Source organism: Pleurodeles waltl, chromosome 8 (genome assembly GCF_031143425.1).
Source record: "Pleurodeles waltl isolate 20211129_DDA chromosome 8, aPleWal1.hap1.20221129, whole genome shotgun sequence".
Lineage (NCBI taxonomy): Eukaryota > Metazoa > Chordata > Amphibia > Caudata > Salamandridae > Pleurodeles > Pleurodeles waltl.
Genome location: NC_090447.1, coordinates 1,171,598,292 through 1,171,621,305, shown reverse-complemented (window position 1 = coordinate 1,171,621,305; position 23,014 = coordinate 1,171,598,292). Strand labels below are relative to the sequence as shown.

At 46.5% G+C, this 23,014-nt stretch overlaps 2 protein-coding genes across 2 annotated transcripts in view; one reads left to right on the top strand and one right to left on the bottom strand.

Annotated features, from left to right (window-relative positions):
* GTF2F2 (general transcription factor IIF subunit 2) overlaps positions 1–23,014 on the top strand; it is an 897,640-nt gene that overhangs the window by 462,437 nt on the left and 412,189 nt on the right. The gene's annotated exons all lie outside the window — the stretch shown is intronic.
* KCTD4 (potassium channel tetramerization domain containing 4) lies at positions 20,067–21,878 on the bottom strand. Its single transcript, XM_069205409.1, has one exon. It carries the CDS (start codon positions 21,555–21,557, stop codon positions 20,784–20,786), a length of 774 nt encoding a protein of 257 aa, XP_069061510.1. The 5' UTR covers positions 21,558–21,878; the 3' UTR covers positions 20,067–20,783.

The window sequence follows — 23,014 nt, the reverse complement described above, 5'->3', positions numbered from 1 at the left end:
GCACTCTCCAGTGACGGCAAAAGCAGAACAGAAAAGCAAAAAGTGACCCGCTAGCGAATAACCAGCAAGTAAATTCAAGCGTTGGAGCGACATTTGAACAAACGGGATGTAGGGGTGGGTTCGAAGTCCTTTTAAAGATTTTTATTAGTAACAAAAGACCTTGCAAGCACAGCACAAGCAAAACCTGAAAAGAGAAGGACGTGTTACTAAATCTTGAAGGCGAAGCAAATCCCTGACAAGTATAAGGACATTGTGGTAGGAAGTATGAACCAGATCTGTATTTAATTTGGGTTACATTGTATGAGGCTTTCACGTTTCCATCTCTTAAGTGCATTTTGTAATTTGCAAGTCATACAATTGAATGTGTTTCGGTATCCAGTGTCAACGTTGTTCAGAAAATATTGTATTTTTATGTTGAATTTATTGCGACTTTTATGTCAGCAATGTAAAATCCCCATTTACTCCACACGCGCACAAAAACAAACAAATGACTGAAACCTCCAAAAGTACAGCTGTCGCCCTTACAGCACAGGTCTAGCAGGACCCCGTGCTGGGACACCGTGGCAGCACCTTCCCCTGAGTTCGGTTGGACGGTTGCAGTGTCCCACTGTTGCTTGTAAGAATGCAGCCACAGGGAAAACCCAAAATTCCGCACAGCACCACTCGATGTAGCGTGTATGGTCTGACCATGTACACCCGCACGGTCAACAGTCCTTGGCCAACCCACAAACGCGCACACGTCTGCAGGGTTAAGTTCTATTGGGCACGTACTTGGGGGACACGAACGTACAATATGTCTGAAAAAACATATCGCCATAATATTTCAAATCCTTGGACCTGAAGTGCGCGCTTCACCCGCCTCCCCCACCCCTCGCACTTGAATGGCCTTCACTGCGCCCTGCGGTCCATTCTGTAGTACGCCACAACAAGCAGCTGAAATAACACCTTCTTCTCATAACATCACCGTTGGAGAATCTGCGCACGCCAATTAAGCACAAAACTGTGCAACTTTACGCAGGAAAGCACACGTGTTCCTTACAAGAGTCCTCAATGCTGATCTTATTCTCGAGAGGGCTGCCCCTCCGAGTCAGACTGGAGGTGCAGGGTCACGTGACACGTGTCCCGGGGGCGGCTGTGACTGGTATAATCCGAGATAGACTCCTATGTGGCAGCACAGTACAATATGTATAGAGCTCTCTCAGGAGCCCCACTGCGGAGTCTGTGGGCAGCATCACTGGCCAGCCTGTAAGTTACACAGTGATTCAGCGTTGTGTGGGCACCCAGGGTACACCACAAATAAATACATTTGCATTGAAGTGTGGCGATGTCACTCACTGTGCTTTAGCTGCTGCTGGTTTCCAAAAAGCTTTTAATTTTCAGACTGGTAACACAGAAATGCCTCACTGTTGGCATTCTAGCTGCACAACAATCTGACGTTTCTGCTCACCATCTGACATACAGAGGAGCCAGCATGGGTTTGCAGCCCTGATCAATGTGAAATGCTCCTCTAGAAGTGGAACATATTTGGGATGCTGGCAGGCTTCGACATACGTGAAGTTGTGAACTATTCCAGCCTCCCTGTATGCACGCCGCAGCCTCCTCAGAAGCCATTCATTCACTGCTGCTCGATGTAATCTTTATTTGTGTAATACATTGTGGATTGAGTGCTGGAATGAAAGCGAGCACTGTGCAGCCGGCTTCCCATGTGCGCCCCCCTAATTGGAAAGTGAAATGACTGCGCCACTATTCAGCTCTCCTCCCCAGCTCGCCGCAGGAACACATTTCTGTTCAGACCACTGCCAGACAGCCTTGGTGTTTAAGCCGCCTGTTCAGAAGCACACTGGCTGTCTTGCTGTACTTTGTCACAGTATTTTCAACGGACAGGTTGGAAACTAGTCAGTACCGATTGAAGTTAATGACTCAACAGGCCCTATCCGAAAAACCTTGGCTGTGCGATCCTGGACTTCAGGGCGCTGCGTGCTTCTTGGTTAATGATACTACACGGTTGTAAGTAATAGAACTCGAGGCGAAAGTTGTCTTGATTTCTGAGAAAATTCGTGGAGTTCCAACAAGTTACTGCCTCAGGGCTAATATTCTGGCTGATGAGTTAGTAGCCTGAGAGCCCTTCGAGCCTCCCAATGGCCTGTGCCTCTAACCAGAAGTACAAATCTTAAATCAGCATTGGCAAAGCCAATAAGTCTTCCTTTAATGTACCAACACACGCAAGCACAGGTACACCCAAATACTGCCTGTGTGCATTAGAACATTAAAGCCAGACAGATTAGCTTGCCCAAGGCTAGGTGCCCCAGGAGTGACAAGGATTCTCTACCCTAAGATAAATTATATTTTGCATTAGAGTCACTCCGTTGTTTCCACTAGCAGCAAGGACTTTAATAAGCACCTTGTTGCAGTTTGGCACCGTCTTGGGGCATCTGCAGTGGCACCTGCCTATAAGGCCTGACTACATAGCACCAGCCCCGGGTGACTCCATGCAGACGAAGTGTGGTGCAGGTGCAGCCATCCCTCAAGCAAAACTCCCAGTGCATTAGAATTGATGGGTGTTTGGCCACAGTAGCCTGTCCAAGATGTTCTCTCCTTCAACTCCACTAGAGGTGGGTGAGCAACTGAATGCTCGAGCCAGATGCCTGGCTCAGACTCAACTCGAGGTCCCCGTGGGCCTGCAGGCCCAAAACTAGCCTATCTTTAATGTAGCTTCGGCATTACAACCGGGGCAGCTGGTAGCCTTAGAAAGTGGTGGGGCAAGCGGAGTGCCCCACTGTAGGAGGCTGGCCTGGTTTGTAGTGGGTACCAATGGTACTTACACCTTATACCAGGTCCAGTTATCCCTTATTAGTAGAGTGTAGAAGTGTTCTAGCAGCTTAGGCTGATAGAGGTAGCTATAGCAGAGCAGCCAAGGCTGAACTAGGAGACATGCAAAGCTCCTGCAATACCACTATATCATATAAGTACAATACCATAAGAAAGACAATTCTCAGGGTTACTAATTATAAAGGTACTTTACTTTAGTGACAATGTGCCAAAAATATCTCAGTGGATATACTCCCTTGGGAGGTAAGTAACATACACAAAATATACACAAATAACCAAATCAGGTAAGTAAAACAGTCTGAAAGTAGTGCAAACACTGTAAAACACAATAGAATGCAATAGGCCTAGGGGCAACACAAACCATATACTAAGTAAGTGGAATGCGAACCACGAATGCACCCCTAGGCAAGTGTAGTGTGTAGAGTGTTGCTGGGAGTGTCAGAAAACACCAAGGGTATAGAGGAGACCCCACCCCAGGAAAGCAGGAGTAAAGTACTACTATTTCCCCCAAAACACACTAAAGTTGTGATAAAGGGTTTTGCAAGGACCACACAAGACTGCAAAGCACTGAAGACGGATTCCTGGACCTGAAGACCTGTAAAGGAAGGGGACCATGTCAGAGAGTCGCTAAAGTGTCCAGGAGGGCAGGAGCCCACTAAACCCCGGATGAAGGTGCAAAATGGCTGCCTCCAGTTGGAAGAAGTTGCTGGTTCTGCACCAACGGAGTAAGGTAGGAGGTTCTGCTTTGTGCAGATGTCCCACAACGTGCTGGCAGATGCAGGATGGTTTCCTTGACAAATTACTGCAAACAAGCCCTGCTGCACGCAAGAGTCGTGGTTGAAGAAAAAGGGTGCTGCCCGGCCCAGGAAGGACCAGGATGTCGCCACTCAGGAGGAGAGACAGAGGGGACCCTCAGCAACGTAGAGAGCCACTCAGAGGCCTCCAGAGTGTCCCCACACCTCTGAAAACAAGATAGCAGAGGTCTGAGACACACTAGAGGAGCTCTGGGCACCACCCCTGGGGTGGTGATGGACAGGGGAGTTGCCACTCCCCTTTCCTTTGCCCTGCTAGTGCGAGGGTGCCCTCAGACTTAGTAACTTTGCATCCATCCAGAATTGGATATATAGGTGACTTATAAGTTACTTAAGTGCAGTGTAAAATGGCTGTAAAATAGTGTGGACACTATTTTACTCAGGCTGCCGTGGCAGTCCTGTGAAGGTTTTGTCTGAGCTCCTTACAGGTGGCAAAAGTAATGCTGCAGCCCCTAAGGATCTCTTGGAACCTCAATGCCCTGGTTACCTAGGTACCATATACTAGGGACTTAAAAGGTGGTTCCAATGTGCCAATTCGAGTTGGTAAATGTAGTCACTAGCCTATAGTGATACATTTAAAGGCAGAGAGAGCATGAGCACTGAAGTTCCGATTAGCAGAGCCTCAGTGAAACAGTTAGGCACTACACAGGCCACAAACTATGAGCACTGGGGTCCTGGCTAGCAGGATCCCAGTGAGACGGGCAAAAACATACTGACATACATGTAAAATTAGGGGTAACATGCCAAGAAAGATGGTACTTTCCTATACCCACCTCTTCCTAAAAACCTAAATTAAACCCCTCCCTCCAAAAGTAAAAAACAACCCACTCCTTCCTCCAAAAGCCCCAAAAAAAACAACCCCTCCACTCTAAACCCCTAAAAAAAATGCAACTACCAAATTACATGCACAACCCATTCCTAATAAGTAAAATAAAATTGTATTTACCGACGAGCTTCACGTCCTCTTCGGTGTTCCTCTCTCATCTGATGCACTACTGATGATCTCCTAACCAATTCAGACGCTTCTCTCATGCTGTTAACCAGCAGGCTGGTGGCTGAAGTACTCCATAGGGAAAACAAAAAAGACAGTGAAATAATTTCATTGCCATTTTAGTTTTCATGTTTATAGTGCCTCGCAGGGGCAGGAGGCAATGCTTCCCCACCATAAAAAAGAAACCACCACCGATGCCACCCACACTCTCAGTGGTTTCCAACCTTTTGACTTCCGTGGACCCCAACTTTATCATTACTGGAACCCGGGGACCCCCACTGAATCATTATTGGAATCTGGGGACCCCCCCCCACTGAATCATTACTGAAAGCTGGGAACCTAATCTGTTAATATTATTTAATTTTTAATGCAGTCGCTGACCCCCTGAGGAGGCTTTGCGGACCCCCAGGGGTCCCCGGACCACATGTTGGGAATCACTGCTCTAACTTATATTGCCAAGAATTTTTAAAAAATAGCCTTTAATGTAAAACTGGAGAGAAAAATGGATACCATTCTAGTGGCACAATGTTTAATCTTAAATCCTAGGATGTTTCCTTACTTGACTAAATTGTGTGATCCTAGACAAATATTTTATTTCACCCTGCTTCCTTTTTAGGTCGAATGCGCAAGCACTTTGGCCTGTTTCTAAGTATTGTGGGCTTTTAACCACGCCCATCACTTTCACTTGTTCCAGGGCTTGTCTTTCAAAAATCCTTTATCATGATTGGTAAATGCTTTACGTTGTTACTGCCTTGCAGACTGCCCCTGTTACATGGATAATTGCACGACTGCGAGCAAACTTCTTTTTCTTTTTGTGTCTCTCCTTCGCGCTCAGGCTCATGGCGGCCATGGCGCTTTGAATCAGCTCGCTTATGTGAACTTTTTACTTTTCATTTTTAATTTAAGTGGCAAGTCCAATTAGGAATTTACAATGCTAATAACTCTAACTTGAGCAAACACAAGACCCATTGCATTGCAAATGCTTGTTTCATTATTACATTGAGAGCGCATTGAAATACGTGCGTTCATGGTGTGTGTTATACGAGCACCTCCATTATGTCTGATTTAAATAGGTTATGATGATTCTTCATGTAAGAATCTATGCCACATACAGGCATTGCTGTCTTGGCTGGGGATTATATGGTGTTTGTCGCAGTTTATGAACCAAACATTTTCAAGGCTCTGCTCGTGTATGGGCTCTTAGAGCTCAGGCAGACCCTTCTGTTGGCTCTCACTGTTAATTTGTTGATTTGGCCACCTCTAACCCCCATACGCGCACACATACCCTGGGGTCATACATTAGCATCCAACATAGTAGTGCAAGTTAAGTGTTCACTGCTGGCTAGCTGTTTGTAGTTTGTAAGCCTTCACCGTTTTCGCCTGTGATATATTGTGACAACTTGAACTGCTGCTTCTTGCACGTGTTGTCGGAGTGAGAAAAAATAAAATGATTGTCTTCTGTACAAAAACAGCCAGTAGCACGGGTTTAAGAAAAAGAATCCTCTAGGTGGATACATGCTGTGCATATCTAGTGTTGGGCTCGGAGTGTTACGAGTTGTTTTTCTTCGAAGAAGTCTTTTCGAGTCACGAGATCGAGGGACTCCTCCCATTTCGGCTCCATTGCGCATGGGCGTCGACTCCATCTTAGATTGTTTTCTTTCCGCCATCGGGTTCGGACGTGTTCCTCTTCGCTCCGTGTTTCGGTTCGGAAAGTTAGTTCTCGGTTAAATCTCGGAAAATTCGACAGTATTGTTTGCGTTCGGTATTGGGTTAGTTAACGCAGGTCGACACCGAAAATAAAGAAAAGCTCCGGTAGCCCTTCGGGGCTTCTATCCCCCGGCGGGGCCTGGTCGGCCCGAACGCGTGCGTCTTCAAGGCTCATGGAACAGACCCAATTCCGCTTCTGCCCCGAATGTCACAACAAGTATCCTTACACAGATCAACATCTGGTCTGTAATTTGTGTTTGTCCCCCGAGCACAAAGAGTATACTTGCAAGGCCTGTCGGGCATTTCGCTTGAAGAAAACGCTACGGGACGGGAGAGCATGAAGGCTTCAAATGGCATCGGCGCCGTCAGGACACCACGACGTCGAAGAAGAGGAGACTTTCTCTATTGCTGACTCAGACTCGGACGAGCCCGAAACGGAGAAGCCGCCGAAAACCATGAGTAAACCAGCCCCGGCCAAAACTCACGCCAAGATCATGAAGGCCCAGGGGACGCCACCGCCGGCAGGCCATGGCTTAACCCGTAAAATCGGTGACCAACCATCGGCACCGAAAAAAGGCACACACGGGTCGAAGTCATCCGACTCCGGTCGAGATCCCGGCACAGAGTATACTCGACACCGAGAACCTGGCTCCGACCAAACTCGACATCGAGATACCGGCTCTGAACTAAGTCTGCTCCGAGAGATCGGCACCCCGAAACCGAAAAAAGTGGCTTCGGAGCCGAAAAAGACTGTAGAAAAAGTTTTGGTACCGAAACACCCAGCTTCGGAGCCAAAAACAAGCTCCTACTCCGAAGAACAAGGCCTTTCAGCACAACTACAAGGCCATAAATTTGGACAAGAGCTAGAAGCGGGGGAGCCAGATTATACACAAAGAAGGCTCCATATTCAAAAGGAAACAGGGAAAATAAGAACTCTCCCTCCTATTAGGATGAAAAGGAAACTTGCTTTCCAAGACACAGAAAAACAACCAAAAGCAAAAGTGGCAAAAGAAGTAACTCCACCTCGCTCTTCGCCACAACCATCACCACTCACCGCAACTGTCACCAATTGCAACCCCCCCTATGATGCAATCTCCAACGCACACAGGGATGAGCCAGGATGACCCAGATGCATGGGATCTATATGATGCGCCAGTATCAGACAATAGTCCAGACTGCTACCCAGCAAGGCCATCACCACCTGAAGACAGTACTGCCTACACGCAAGTGGTGTCCAGAGCAGCGCCTTTTCACAATGTGGCACTGCACGCTGAACCCATTGAGGATTACTTTTTATTTAATACTTTGTCGTCGACACACACAGTCAGTACCAAAGTCTTCCAATGTTACCAGGGATGTTGAAACACGCGAAACAAGTATTTCAAGAGCCTGTCAAAGGCAGAGCCATCACACCTAGGGTGGAGAAAAAGTACAAGCCTCCCCCTACAGACCCTGTGTACATCACGCAACAACTGACACCTGACTCAGTAGTAGTAGGCGCAGCACGTAAAAGGGCTAATTCACACACCTCTGGAGATGCACCACCACCCGACAAAGAAAGTCGAAAGTTTGATGCAGCGGGGAAAAGAGTTGCAGCACAGGCGGCCAATCAATGGCGCATTGCCAATTCACAGGCTTTATTGTCAAGATATGACAGAGCTCATTGGGATGAAATGCAGCACTTTATAGAACATCTTCCCAAGGAGTTCCAAAAGCGTGCACAACAAGTGGTGGAGGAGGGCCAAAGTATCTCCAACAACCAGATACGATCGGCAATGGACGCAGCGGACACAGCCGCAAGAACTGTGAATACAGCGGTCACTATTCGGAGACATGCAGGCCAAGCACCTCCGGATTTAAGCCAGAGATCCAACAGGCTGTGCTTAATATGCCTTTTAATGGACAGCAATTGTTTGGGCCGGAGGTGGACACAGCTATAGAGAAGCTGAAGAAGGACACTGATACGGCCAAGGCCATGGGCGCGCTCTACTCCCCACAGAGCAGAGGCACATTTAGGAAGACACAATTTATAGGGGGGTTTCGGGCCCAAAGCACAGAACCCTCAACCTCACAAGCCAGACCCACATACCAGGGCCAGTATCAAAGAGGAGGCTTTCGGGGACAGTACAGAGGTGGACAGTTCCCTAAAACTAGAGGAAAATTCCAAAGCCCAAAGACCCCTCAAACTAAACAGTGACTTCAGTGTCACAAATCCCCAACACATAACACCAGTGGGGTGGAGACTCACAGATTATTACAAAAATTGGGAGGAAATAACAACAGACTCGTGGGTCCTAGCCATTATCAAACATGGTTATTGCATAGAATTCATACAATTACCACCAAACGTGCCTCCAAGGGCACACAACATGTCCAAACAACACTTGGATCAATTAAAACTAGAAGTCCAAGCGTAATTACAAAAAGAGGCAATAGAACTAGTACCCAAACATCAGAAAGGAACAGGTGTCTACTCCCTGTATTTTCTAATACCAAAAAAGGACAAAACTCTGAGGCCCATACTGGATCTCAGAACATTAAATATTTACATCAAATCAGATCACTTTCACATGGTGACACTTCAAGACGTAATTCCATTGCTCAAACAACAAAACTACATGTCAACATTAGACCTCAAGGATGCTTACTTCCATATACCTATACATCCTTCCCACAGAAAATACTTAAGGTTTGTAATCCAAGGAGTACATTACCAGTTCAAAGTGTTACCATTCGGGGTAACAACAGCACCAAGGGTATTTACAAAATGCCTTGCAGTAGTAGCTGCACATATCAGAAGACAGCACATACATGTATTCCCGTATCTAGACGATTGGTTAATCAAAACCAACACTCAAGAACAGTTTCTTCAACATACAAAATACGTCATAGAAACCCTTCACAAACTAGGTTTCTCACTAAACTACCAAAAATCACACTTACAGCCGTGTCAAATACAACAATACTTAGGAGCAACAATCAACACAAAAAAGGGATTGCCACTCCAAGTCCACAAAGGGTACAAGCATTCCAAAACGTAATACAAAGCATGCACCCAAACCAAAAGTATCAGGTAAAATTAGTGATGAAACTACTAGGCATGATGTCCTCATGCAAAGCCATTGTCCCAAGCGCAAGATTACACATGTGGCCCTTACAACAGTGCCTAGCAACACAATGGACACAAGCACAGGGTCAACTTCAAGATCTAGTGTTGATAGACCGCCAAACACACACCTCGCTTCAGTGGTGGAATCATGTAAATTTAAATCAAGGGCGGCCTTTCCAAGACCCAGTGCCTCAATACGTGATCACAACAGATGCTTCCATGGTAGGGTGGGGAGCACACCTCAACCAACACAGCATCCAGGGACAATGGGACACTCAGCAGAAACAACTTCATATAAATCAGCTAGAACTACTAGCAGTGTTTCTAGCGTTGAAAGCATTTCAACCGTTAATACCCCACAAACACATTCTTGTCAAAACAGACAACATGACAACAATGTATTACTTAAACAAACAGGGAGGCACACACTCATCACAACTGTGTCTCTTAGCACAGAAGATTTGGCATTGGGCGATTCACAATCACATTTGCCTAATAGCGCAATACATCCCAGGAATTCAAAACCAGTTGGCCGACAATCTCAGTCGAGATCACCAACAAATCCACGAATGGGAAATACATCCCCAGATACTACAAACCTACTTCCAAAACTGGGGAACACCGCAAATAGACCTATTCGCAACAAAAGAAAACGCAAAATGCCAAAACTTCGCATCCAGGTACCCACAGCCTCACTCCAAGGGCAATGCGTTATGGATGAGTTGGTCAGGGATATTTGCTTACGCTTTTCCCCCTCTCCCACTCCTTCCGTATCTAGTAAACAAATTGAGTCAAAACAAACTCAAACTAATACTAATAGCACAAACTTGGGCACGACAACCTTGGTACACAACACTACTAGACCTGTCAGTAGGGCCTCATATCAAACTACCAAACAGACCAGATCTGTTAACTCAACACAAACAGATAGATCAGACACCCGAATCCAGCATCGCTCAATCTAGCAATCTGGCTCCTGAAGTCTTAGAATTCGGACATCTAGACCTTACACAAGAATGTATGGAGGTCATCAAACAGGCTAGAAAACCTACTACAAGACATTGCAACGCAAATAAATGGAAACGATTTGTTTATTGCTGTCATAATAATCAAATTCAACCATTACACGCGTCCGCTAAAAACATTGTAAGCTACTTACTACACTTACAAAAATCTAAGTTAGCTTTTTCATCCATTAAAATACATCTCACAGCAATTTCTGCCTATCTGCAAATTACACATTCAACTTCACTATTCAGAATCCCAGTCATAAAAGCATTTATGGAGGGTCTAAAAAGGATCATTCCACCAAGAACACCACCAGTTCCTTCGTGGAACCTCAATATTGTATTAACGCGACTCATGGGTCCACCATTCGAACCCATGCACTCTTGTGAAATGCAATACTTAACATGGAAAGTAGCCTTCCTAATAGCTATCACATCTCTCAGAAGAGTAAGTGAAATACAAGCCTTTACCATACAGGGAGGGACCCTTTATACAAATACACAAGCATAAAGTGGTTCTACGCACAAATCCCAAATTTTTGCCAAAAGTTATATCACCGTTCCACTTAAACCAAACAGTGGAACTCCCAGTGTTTTTTCCAGAACCAGACTCTGTAGCTGAAAGAGCATTACATACATTAGACATAAAAAGAGCACTAATGTACTACATTGATAGAACCAAACCGTTTCGCAAAACAAAACAATTGTTTGTAGCTTTCCAAAAACCTCATGCAGGAAATCCAATATCCAAACAAGGCATTGCCAGATGGATAGTTAAATGTATTCAAACCTGTTATGTTAAAGCTAAGAGTGAACTGCCTATTACACCAAAGGCACACTCCACTAGAAAGAAAGGCGCCACAATGGCCTTTCTAGGAAATATACCAATGACAGAAATCTGTAAGGCAGCCACATGGTCTACGCCTCATACATTCACTAAACATTACTGTGTGGATGTGTTAACAACACAACAAGCGATAGTAGGACAAGCAGTACTAAGAACATTATTTCAAACAACTTCAACTCCTACAGGCTAAACCACCGCTTTTGGGGGAGATAACTGCTTACTAGTCTATCCACAGCATGTGTATCTGCAGCTACACATGCCATTGAACGGAAAATGTCACTTACCTAGTGTACATCTGTTCGTGGCATGAGACGCTGCAGATTCACATGCGCCCTCCCACCTCCCCGGGAGCCTGTAGCCGTTATAAGTTGATTAAAATTAAACCTGTACATTTGTAAATTTGTAAATATAACACTTTTAGTCACATTATGTACATACATACTTACTCCATTGCATGGGCACTATTACTATATACACAACTCCTACCTCACCCTCTGCGGGGAGAACAATCTAAGATGGAGTCGACGCCCATGCGCAATGGAGCTGAAATGGGAGGAGTCCCTCGATCTTGTGACTCGAAAAGACTTCTTCGAAGAAAAACAACTTGTAACACTCCGAGCCCAACACTAGATGGCGGGATATGCACAGCATGTGAATCTGCAGCGTCTCATGCCACAAACAGATGTACACTGGGTAAGTGACATTTTCCATATATATATATATATATATATATATATATATATATATATATATATATATATAAAGAATTGATAGCAAAACTGTCAAATCAGACAGAAACAAGCATCCCCAGGTCGTACACAAATAAAAATAATGTCTCAAGCTGTGAGAGTATTACTGTAAGCTGGTTTTCAGCTTTTTTCATGTTTGACGGTAATCATTGTATGTTTAAGGTAGCCTGAAAATATTGCATAGGATTCTAATTAACGCGTACCAAATATTGCAGTGCACAAGTCAGGGTACATGCGGGTGGACGGTGTCCCCCCACTGTTTTCCCAGGGTAGATGCTGTCCAGCCTGCCAAGAAGTTTGGCCCCATTGTGAATTTGTCCTGGTGTATTTTTCAGACACCGAAACACATTCAGCACAGCCTGCACGTTGTCTGCTTTCATGCAGGCAGGGAGGGGGCTTTACATATTCCATCTGGGCCCATAAAAAAGGCTGATGATTTAGTGGCCATCAGGCCTCCTTTTGTTGGAGTGTCCTTGGCTGGAACCTGTAGGGAGCCTCACACCTAGATGCAAATGCAGTGGAGAGGAAACCAAGGCATACAACTTGACAGCACTTTACACATACTTGAGTGCCCCGCCCCCCCTTTCGACTTTGTTCAGTCCCTGTTTATGAGAGAGATGCATGTAATGTAAGAATGTCAGGTCTGTCCCAGTATTTACACTTAATACCTACTTAAATACTGCTATTTTATTTCTGTATATAGCACTATTCATCAAAATGCAAGGTGTCAGAGTGCCTTACATCACACATACTCATTTCACTGACCATAAATCATACAAGTTTGTACATCAATGTTCAGGATATGTTACCTAAGGCAGTGAGGGTTACAAGGTGCAGGAGTCACATATCCTCCTTCATAGCTCAATGCACTTTATTAAAAGGATTACACTTTATGAACTGCAAGTAAGGAAAAGTATCTGTGTTAAAAGCAGTATCTCTTACCTATGTACATAAAATAAAAAATCTGTCATCTGCATGGTAGACGGTGTGCTTTGCAGGAGACACGTTAACCCTCAATGCTACTTTGATTCAAAACGGACAGTAGTCAAAACACAGATCTTTCCAGCAAATACATTAACCATCATAGTTATTTAACCATTATTATTATTCCCTCAAATGTACTTGGAACCCGAAGATCTTTGCAGCAGGCGCCCTCCACCCATAAGATATTTTAAAAGTCGCTTTTGCAACCAGTTCAGCAGAACATACTTACTGTCCTGTTTCTCCTTGTTGCCTATTTTTTGTGACAGAGTTTTTACAAAACAAGCCCCTTATTTATGGGCTTTGCGGCACTGAGCAACGCAGCAAGCCACCTTGCTGCACTGTACTGCGTCACAGGGAAAGGGCAGGAATGTGCCATAATTATCCAATGCAGCGCAAAATGTACTTTTGCCCTGCGCTGGCACCCTTTTGTCAGCCTAGCGCCAATGCAGGCACCCTTGCACCCTGGTGCAAGGGTGCCTTTGTTGAATGCAGGATTGTTTTCATGCAGGGAGGGACATCTTTCTGCACAAAAACAATCCTGAGAGGCTTTTTCCTCTTTCTATGTGTGCTGCAGCATGCAGCACTCATAGAAGGAGGTAAAAAGGAGGAAAATAAAGATATTTCTCCTTGTTACGCTTCTCCTGGGTAGGCATACGTTTTAGGCTCATTCCCAGGTTTACAAGTCCTTGTAAATATGGGGATGCATCAAAATCCATGGAAATTCCATGGGAAGATTCACTGAAATACCCATTTAACGCCTACCCAAGGCAGAGTAAGACAATGCAGCAATTTGCACTGAATTGCCTTACTCCATATTTTTGAAGCAATTCAAAGCCACATAATGTTGGCTTCAAAAATATGACCAAGTGGTGTGCGCAATGCATGTACCATGTTCCGTGGTGCAAACATGGTGCAACCCCCACATAAATATGCCCCAAAATGTATAACTTGAGGCACAGATTTGCAGATCTGTCTAAATCAGGCGTGTTTGTGTGTATACTCTTAATGCGCTCAAATGTACTTATGATAGGTCTGCTAAACATATGTGTGAAGTCTTAGTCTAATGTCACTTCTTATAATGTCACTTCCTGTAAAGTCATGGGTTGTGATGCCGCTTGCGATGTCACAGGCCATGATGTCAATTGCATACTGCCTACCTTGGTTAGTCCCCCCAACTTCTTTTTTTGAGGACTGTGCCCTGAAATATTGGTACTGTGAACACCACTGCGCTAATCACATCACACATTTGGTGGATTGTGAAATACTTATTTGCAACAAACATTGATTGCCAACATTTAAGTTTTCACATATTTTTCTCTTGAAATGTAATGCCTTGCCATAAACCCCATCTTGAAAAAGTTAGTGCAAACCTTTACACAAACATTTTCATCCAAGCCACAAGGGTTCTGGGTTCTAGAAAATGTGTGGAGCTCTAGGTAGATTAAAGCAAAAGCGGGAAAATAGTATGTAGTGGTTGGAGGCGGGTCTGGCAGGCCTGAACTGAGGCTTAACGATAGTTCTGAGTAACACACTTCTGTGTGCTAGAAACTAGTGTATCTGGGGATGTGGTATTATCTGGCCAGGCTCGAGTGGCGTTATCTTGTCTGCCTTTGAGAAGATGAGAGGGGTGTGATGATCATTCCGTCCTTCAGAGTGGCATGTGTCTGCTAAGGGGGTAGTGTGCAAGATCTGTGCATCTAAAAGGTTGCCTACTATCTACTCATCTTACTACCAGGATTACTGGGCCGATTGTTACTCGGCATTTTGGCTTAAGACTACAGCTCTCATGCCCAAGTAGCTACACCTGCATGTTTTCACCATTGTTATAGCATGTCTGCTAATGTTTTGGTCTTGTAACTACACGGCCTATCTAGTATGTTTGCTTCCACTTAATTCTAGCTTTTCTTGCAGAACAGAGCCAAAGATGAGTTTAGGATATTGTGATATTGTCATTCCATAGTCATGTGATGCCTGTTGCCTAGTGTTTAGAATAAACATTTAGTTGCAATGCCTGGTTATGTTAGATGTTTGGATGGCAGTGTCAATATGCCATGAGCGCGTTCGTTGTGAGTAGGATTGAGCTGCTTGAGGATTTAAACAGTTGCCTACGAATCTATCAGGCCTTTAAATAACGTTATAGAAAAATAAATGTTAAGCGAGCCATGCCCAGTGCAGCAGACTTGTAACAGATTCGCTAAAATAAATTCTGCTTCCAAGACTAACACCATCCATTACAGATTAGTATTTTACATACCAATAAAATGCCCACACTTAGCACACCAAAGTAAACGTGAAAATTATGCATGTAAAAGTGGACTTTGTTACAGTGGCCACCCCCCCAGGAGTCCAAAGAGCAGGCTATGCAAATAATGGCCTACACCAAGGGGTCGCCAACCTTTTCTATAAGTAGAGCTCCTTTTGTTCAGTGAAAAACATCCCGATATGTTAATATTATTAGCGTTATATTAGTGCCCATATCAGTTGCAGGGTAGGGCCATCAACAGTAAAGTAAACAAGTATTGGCAAAGCCAATAGGTCTCACCTGTACAAGAGCTATTGGCTTTGGTAATGTGTTTTTGCTGTGTTGTACACCAGTGTGGCTGCTGTTCAGCATATCTAGAAGTTAGTGGTGTGGAGTGTCCTAGAGTGGAGTGGGGGGAGTGAAGTGTCAGAGAGTGGATTTGTTAGAGTGGAGTAGGGGGAGTAGAGCATTGTGGAGCTTGGTAGAGGGAAGTAGAGTTCAGTGGCAGAGTGTCATAGAGTGTTGTGGAGTGGGAGTGGATTGAAATAGTGGGGTGGACTCAATTGGAGTATAGTCAGGTGGATTGTATTAGGGTAGAGTGCTCTGGATTAGGAGGAGTCGGGTGGATTGGACTGAGATGACTGGATGGGGTGGTTTAGAGTGGGGTGAATCAGAGTAGGGTGGATTAGGTGGTGGGCTGGATAGATTTGATTGGAGTGGGTGGACTGAACTGGGGTGGATTTGATTAGACTAAGCTAGAGTCCTGTGAATTGGAGTAGATTGGTCTGGAGTGGGGTGGATTGAATGGGAGTGGGGTAGATTGAAATGGGTGGGGTAGGGTTAATTGGATGGGAGTGGGGTGGATTGAAATGGTGGGGTAGATTTGATTAGGGTGGGGTGGAGCAGGTTGGGCTGGGGTGGACAGGAGTGGGGTAGATTGTATGGGAGTGGGTTGGCTTGGAGTGAGGTGGGTTGGATGGATTGGATTGGAGTGGGGTGGGCTGAAATGGATTGAGGTAAAGTCTGATGGATCGGACGAGATTGGATTAGAGTGGGGTGAATTGGAGTGGGTGGGATAGGTGGATTGGAGTGGGGTGTGATGAGGTGGACTGAGGTAGGTTGGAATTGGGGTGGGGTGAATTGGAATGGGGTGGATTGGAGTCAGTGGGATGGATTTGATGGGGTAGATTGGACTGGAGTGGTGTGGACTGGAGTACGATGGTGGTGGAATGAAGTGGGGTGGATTGGATTGGGGTGGGGTGGACAGGAGTTCATTGGATTGAACTGCAGTGTGGTGGAATGTATTGGACTGAGCTGGATTGGTGTGAGTAGGTTGAATTGAATTTGGGGTGGGGTGGGTGGATTGGACTAAAGTGGGGTGGGTTGGAGTAGGGAATTGGATTGGTGTAAGGTGGGCTACATTGGAGAGGACTCGATTGAAGAGGATTGGAGTGAGGTAGACTGGTCTGAGGTGGATTGGGGTGGACTGGAGTGGGCGGGGTGGATTGGATTGGAGTGGGGTGGATTGGAGTGGATTAGACTAAAGCGAAGTGGAGTGAGGAGGATTTGATTGGTGTGGGGGATTAGACTGGTGTGAGGGGGATTGGATTGGAGTGGGAGTTTGGATTGGAGTGAACTGGATTGGAGTGAGTTAACTGGAATGGTGTGGGGTGAATTAAGGTGGATTGGATTGGGTGGGTGGATTGGAATGGATTAGGGTGGGTTCGAATGGAATGGAGTGGGGCGGGGTGGAATGGACTGGAGGTGGTTGGATTACAGTGTGGTGGATTGGACTGGATTTGGGTTGTGTTGGGTTGTGGTGGAGTGGATTTGACTGGAATGGGGTGGACTGGATTGGATTGGAGTGGAATGGATTGTGGTGGATTTGGGTGAGGTGGATCTGAGTGGTGTAGATTGGATTGGGGTGGAGTGGAGTGGGGTTAATTGCGGTGGACTGGATTGGAGTGGGTGAATTGGGATGGAATGGGGTGGATTGGAATGGGATGAATTGGAGAGGGCAGATTGTAGTACTGCAGATTGTTTTGGATTGAACTGGAGCAGATTGGAGTGGGCAGTTTGTTTTGGTTTGGACTGCAGTGGGGCAGATTGGAGTGGGGCAGATTGCTTTGGATTGGAGTGGGACACATTGCTTTGGATTGGAATGGGGCTGGTTGCTTTGGATTGGAATGGGGCAGGTTAGAGTGGGGTAGATTGCTTTGAATTGGAGTGGAGCTAGCTGGACTGGGGCTGATTGGACTGGGGCCTACTGTTGTGGTTTGGAGTGGGGTCGATTGTTTTGGATTGGAGTGGGGATGCTTGTTTTGGATTGTTGTGGGACAAATTGGAGTGGGGCAGATTGTTTTGGATTGGAGTGGGGTGGGTTGAGGGGTTTGGAGCAGGGTGGGTTGAGAGGTTTAGAGCAGTGGGTTGAGAGGATTGGAGCAGGGTTGGTTGAGTGGTTTGGAGCAGGGTGGGTTGAGTGGTTTGGAGCAGGGTGGGTTGAGTGGTTTGTAGCAGGGTGGGTTGGATCGGGATGAGTGGTTGGGATTGGAATTGGAATTATCAGGATTTTAGCAGGGTGGATTGGTCTAGGGTGAACTGGGTGGGGTGGACTGAACTGAGTGGGTGGAATGGGCTGGATTGGAGTGGGGCAGATTGGGGTGTACTGCACGATTATGTGTTAAAGCATAATTTGGGAAATTACACATAAGAAAAAAACAATGTCACTTTGCAATATTTAGAACAAGATAATCGAGCAAATACAAAAGAAAACATAAGTGCAAAGTGAGAAAAAAAGACTAGGCAAACGAAAAGAAAAGAATTAACTATAGAAAATAATTAGTTACAATTATGTGTGTGCTGCCAGGCACGTTTTTGCATATGCCTTCTGTATGCAGGGAACTAGAAGTTAAGAAGATTACCTTAATCATGGGAACAGTGAAAGGGCACTGAGAAAGATGAATCAATCAATGCTTGGTCCCTGTTCCGCAGACAGAAATGGAAATAATAATATGTCTGCAGTGACCAATTACGAGGCTGTAAAAGAGTGCCACACAAGCCAACAAATGGTAACCAATGTGCTCCAAGCCCTTTTCTGTTTACAAAAGTGTCTTGCAAGCGAGATGCAGGCTCTACCCACTAAAAAGGCTTTGTCCGCTTGAAATGCCTATACATGGGTAGCACAGAACAGCCACAGGACTAGGGTAATAGGATTAGTAGTTAGTATCCTTAACACCAAATAATGTAAGATTCAAATAGCTTCAAATATATTTTGGAAATTCAGCTGTTTTTTTGCCCAAACATCAGCCTATGGGTTTGAAAATATACACATTTTCGTCTCAAACACTCTAAATTCTAGTATGCATATATTCATTTAGAGAACAAAATGCTTTTAGGTTAGTAGGGTGGACTGCACATAGGAGAGCTACTTACAGGTAGCTGGAGAGCTACCAATACCTCACGAGATACCCGAGAAGCCTGGCTTACACCCAATAAGAGTGAAATTCCAAATCGGCGCTCCTGATCTCCAAAACTAAGAACAAGGTCCATCCCTAATATATTTCCTACACCTGGTACACGTTTTAAACACGCATGCCAGGCAACAAACCTGGCACATTTGAGAAAACAATTGCAGATTCAGTATTTAATTCCAACTGCAGTAATGATTCCCACGTTGGTGAGGACCAGCTTTAAACACGAAGGGGGCAATTATTATTTTTTCTATTTTTAAAAACGAAAGTTATATTTTTCCTGTATCAATAAAAAAGGGCTGTTTAAACGGAGAAAGTATGACTCGTAGTGAATGTAATGAATAGACATTAGTTTCTTAGGCTATCTGCAAAATCCCTGCTAAGGGCGTGCAGCGGGTATGTGGCCGCAATGTTCCACCTTTGTGCTAAAGATACATTTTACTCCAGGTTAAACTCCTGGTGTAATTTAGTGCGATGTATGTGGCACAGCAAAACTAACTGCTTACCCTTAACAGTCAGTTCTTCAATATTCCATTAAGCTTTGCTGAACCCCCTTGGTCCCACTTTGGTAGTGATATTTCACCATACTTCCTGCAATTCATGACTTCCTTTGTCTCTCTAGACTTACGCACTTAAAAGCTTTTCGAAGCACTGCAAGGCAGTGTGTGTCGGCATTATATAATAAATCCAAATAAATAGACTTGCGTTTTGTGTTTTTAACCAGAATTGCTTGCTTACCAGAATAAATGCAAATTATAGTTCTACATACCACTTGGTGACATAGTTTAATAAGCATGCCATATATGAATATTACAATACTTTTCTGGAAGTAAAAAACAACTTAAATTATCAAAATTCGATGTATAAATCCAGTGGGTTATCTTTAAAATACATAAACTCGGCACGAGACCTGCAGTGTTAATTAAGGTCATTAGAGCGTTGAAACAATCGTCCATAGACTGGTGGTAGTCTCGCAATAAGCGTACAGTGCCACAAAGGAGCTTGGCTGCATGAGACTGGCGTGCAGGAATGTAGCAGGGATGCCCATTATGGTCGGGCTGGCAAGTGACAGTATGTAGGCAGAGCAGTCACTGCGCGGCAGGCATCGAGCCCCCCCAGCGTTAAGATTGGCATTACGTGATATGATCGAGTTCGGTGCATGCATCCCCTGCAGCGGGTGACTTTTTGGCTGTGTATGGAACTGGCGGCAACTTGCTGCTCCCATCACGGTCCAGAGCGCCTAGGGGAACCAGAGAGCAACATTGGCGGTCACCTTGCGACGATCGTGTGGGGCTAAGGTTTTTTTTTCTTGGGGGGGGGGGGGGGGGGGTGGAGGGGCGGGAGCCGTATTCCCATCAGTCCTGTTGGTAGTCACACCTATTGACAGACGCCTTCAGGTGTGAGGCTGCATGCCCTTAGCCCCCCGATCTGTCCCTTTGCTGGTGCAGAACCCAACCCGTAGCCTTTTCCTGCGACTACTTTCCTGCCTTTGCCCCTTTTGTATCCCGTCTCTTTTCTGCCCTGTCGCTGACCTCTGCTGGCAGCCCTTCTCCGTGATCGGCCTATTTTTTTTTCTTACGAGCAACAGGCCTAAAACCCCTTCAATCTCCGCCTCGTTAGCAGTGTCACCCTCGTTGGGATTTTCAGCACAGCAACAAGGGAAACGCCACCCTTTGACTTCAATCGGGTTACCTGCCCTGACCCCCTCCCCAAACATTTTGGATCTCCTTGCGTCAGTGACTACAGCAGCTATGATCTAAAGATTCTTGTAAACTCTTATTAAAGTTGAGGAGTGCCGTTCTCTTGCCCCAGCGCCTTAGCTGCCTTTAGCTACGATCACTGCGTCGTCTTAGAATAGTTCCCCGGCGACTAACCCCTCTCATGATAAGTCTGTCTCGGACCCCCTTCTCCTCTGGTCTTACTGCCTCCCTCACTATCCCCTCCATCCAAGCTGCCCTCCTTCCGTCCCCTGACCCGAGCCCACCACTTTACTGCTCCGAAGCTTCTGGCCCTTCCCTCCGCACTGCCCAGTCCCTCTACTTGATGAAGTGCAGCGCGTCGCTGTGCACGATGGAGCCCTTGGCGGGGTCGAGGTTGGTGAGCAGGCGGAAGCCCCCGCGCAGGGCCAGCATGATGGCCTCGAACTTGAGCGTCTCGAGCGTGCAGACGAAGGTGCTGTCCTCCTTCAGCACCAGGCGGGTGCCGTTTTCGGACTTGATAAAGTACTTGAACTGCAGCACGTTGGAGGACACCGAGAACTCCTCGGGGAAGCCGTCGAGCCGGCTCTTGGACACCAGCAAGATGCGCGCCTTGAGGCGAGTGATGAAGTCGGGCGCGCTGCAGAAGACGCGCAGCCCCTGCGCCCGGTCGTGCTGGTCCGTCACCTCCAGGAAGGTGCTCTCCCGCGCCGCCGCCTGCTCGCGCTCCCAGCGCGCCCGCACCTCCGCGGCCAGCGCCCGCAGCCCCAGGTGGTCGGCCTCCTGCGCCAGCAGCCCGTACTCGCGGAAGCCCTCGGGCAGCAGCAGCTCGCCGTTGCGCAGGTAGTTGAGGACGTGCCTGAAGAGCAGCCCGTCGCGGTCCAAGAAGAGGTGGCCGTCGGCGTCCACCGGGAGGGGCGTGCGGCCGCTCACCGCCCCCTCCAGGAGCGAGTCCGGGTAGCGCTGCACCGTCTGCCGCTGCGTTATGTAGAGGTAGCCGCCGACGTTCAGCGTGAGCAGCGAGGCTGGGGCGGCGGCAGGGGCCGCGGGACGCTCCCCGCCCGGCTCCGCGCCCTCCCCGTCCTTGTCCCTGCGGGCGGGTCGGCGCTCCATGCCCGGACCGGGAGCCGCAGCCGGTGCAGCCCGCGCGGCGCTCTGAGCCGGAGCAGTGAGCGAGCGGCGCCTCTCGCAGGAGCCTCAGCAGCGCCTCTCACAGGACGCGCTCCCCGACTCGCCCCCATTTCGGAGGCGGCGCCCTCCTTGTATCATCTTCACCCCCCAGACGAGCTGAGCGCCTCCCCGGGCGTCAGAAGGCGCTGCCCGTAGACTTCAGTGCCAAAGTTGATGGACTTGAGAGAGCTCCTTCCAGAGAAATGCCGAGAGCCTAAGATACTCGGTTTCATCAAACGACCTGTGCACGACTTCACCAAGACCTTTCTCACCCTGTCATCCTGGAACGCCACAGCACACTCTCATATGCCCCTCCCCACCCTACCTTCTACGGCTTCGGAAAATAGTAATATATTTCCGCACAGTTACATTCAGACACAACATTTTAATGCTAGTCCCCCCCCTGCAGCTTTCCTAGGCTGAGACCCGTGTCAAGCAGGATGAATCATCATAATAACAGATACCGAAGTTTTTTTTTAAACCAGTTGGAATGTAATCCTAATTGGACCTAGGAACAATGCCTACCACCCATCTCCTGGTGAGTTGCAGCTCTTAACAATATTTCCCCTCACTCAATCGACACCTTTACGTCTTTGCTTGCTCCTACGCTACTCCGTACAGCACAGGCCCTTGGATGGCTAAGTGCTGTATCTGCACTGCACCTGCTGGGACACCAAGTTGTACTTGATGCCTGTGAGACTGCAAAGGCCGGGGCCAGACTGGAAACCCAAAATATCACTGGCACGGGACACTGCATCTTTCACTGTTATATATTACCCATGTAAAGTCCCTGCATACATACAAAGCATTTTTTTTTTTTAGATTACCGCTGGCAACCCTGCCTGATGCACGGATGGCACCTCTGCTAGCAAGCCTGCATAGGGTGGTCATTAATATAATCTTGTCTGATGTGGTCACTATTAAAACTCTAATAGTGCTGGATAATTTGTATCCAACATAAGTAGCTCTTATTAATGTAAAAGGTTGGACACCCCTGTTTTACTCTAATTGTATATTAAGCCTCCATCTCACACAAGCAGATGGTGGCGCTTGGACCAGCTGGCTGGACTTATGTTGATTTCAGGATTGTTTGGCACTTGTGTTAGTTGCACGAGACCCTGGGTAGCAGTTTAGCTTACATACTCCACTAGTGTGAAATCACACTTATGACTTTTATCAGACTCTTACAACTTACCTTTGCTCTGTTGACAACCCACTGCCGTATAATTTCTGGCCCTTCTTCATAGGAACCCATTTAGAAATCCTAAAGAGGTATGCCAGACTGGTGCCTGTGTTGGTGAGAGCGAGCCTGTAGGTAGAGGATAGAAATGATTTAGGCACTTCAGAGAGTTATGGTGGTATCGCGCACCCTGGCCTAGTCATTGAGCACCTACCTTGAT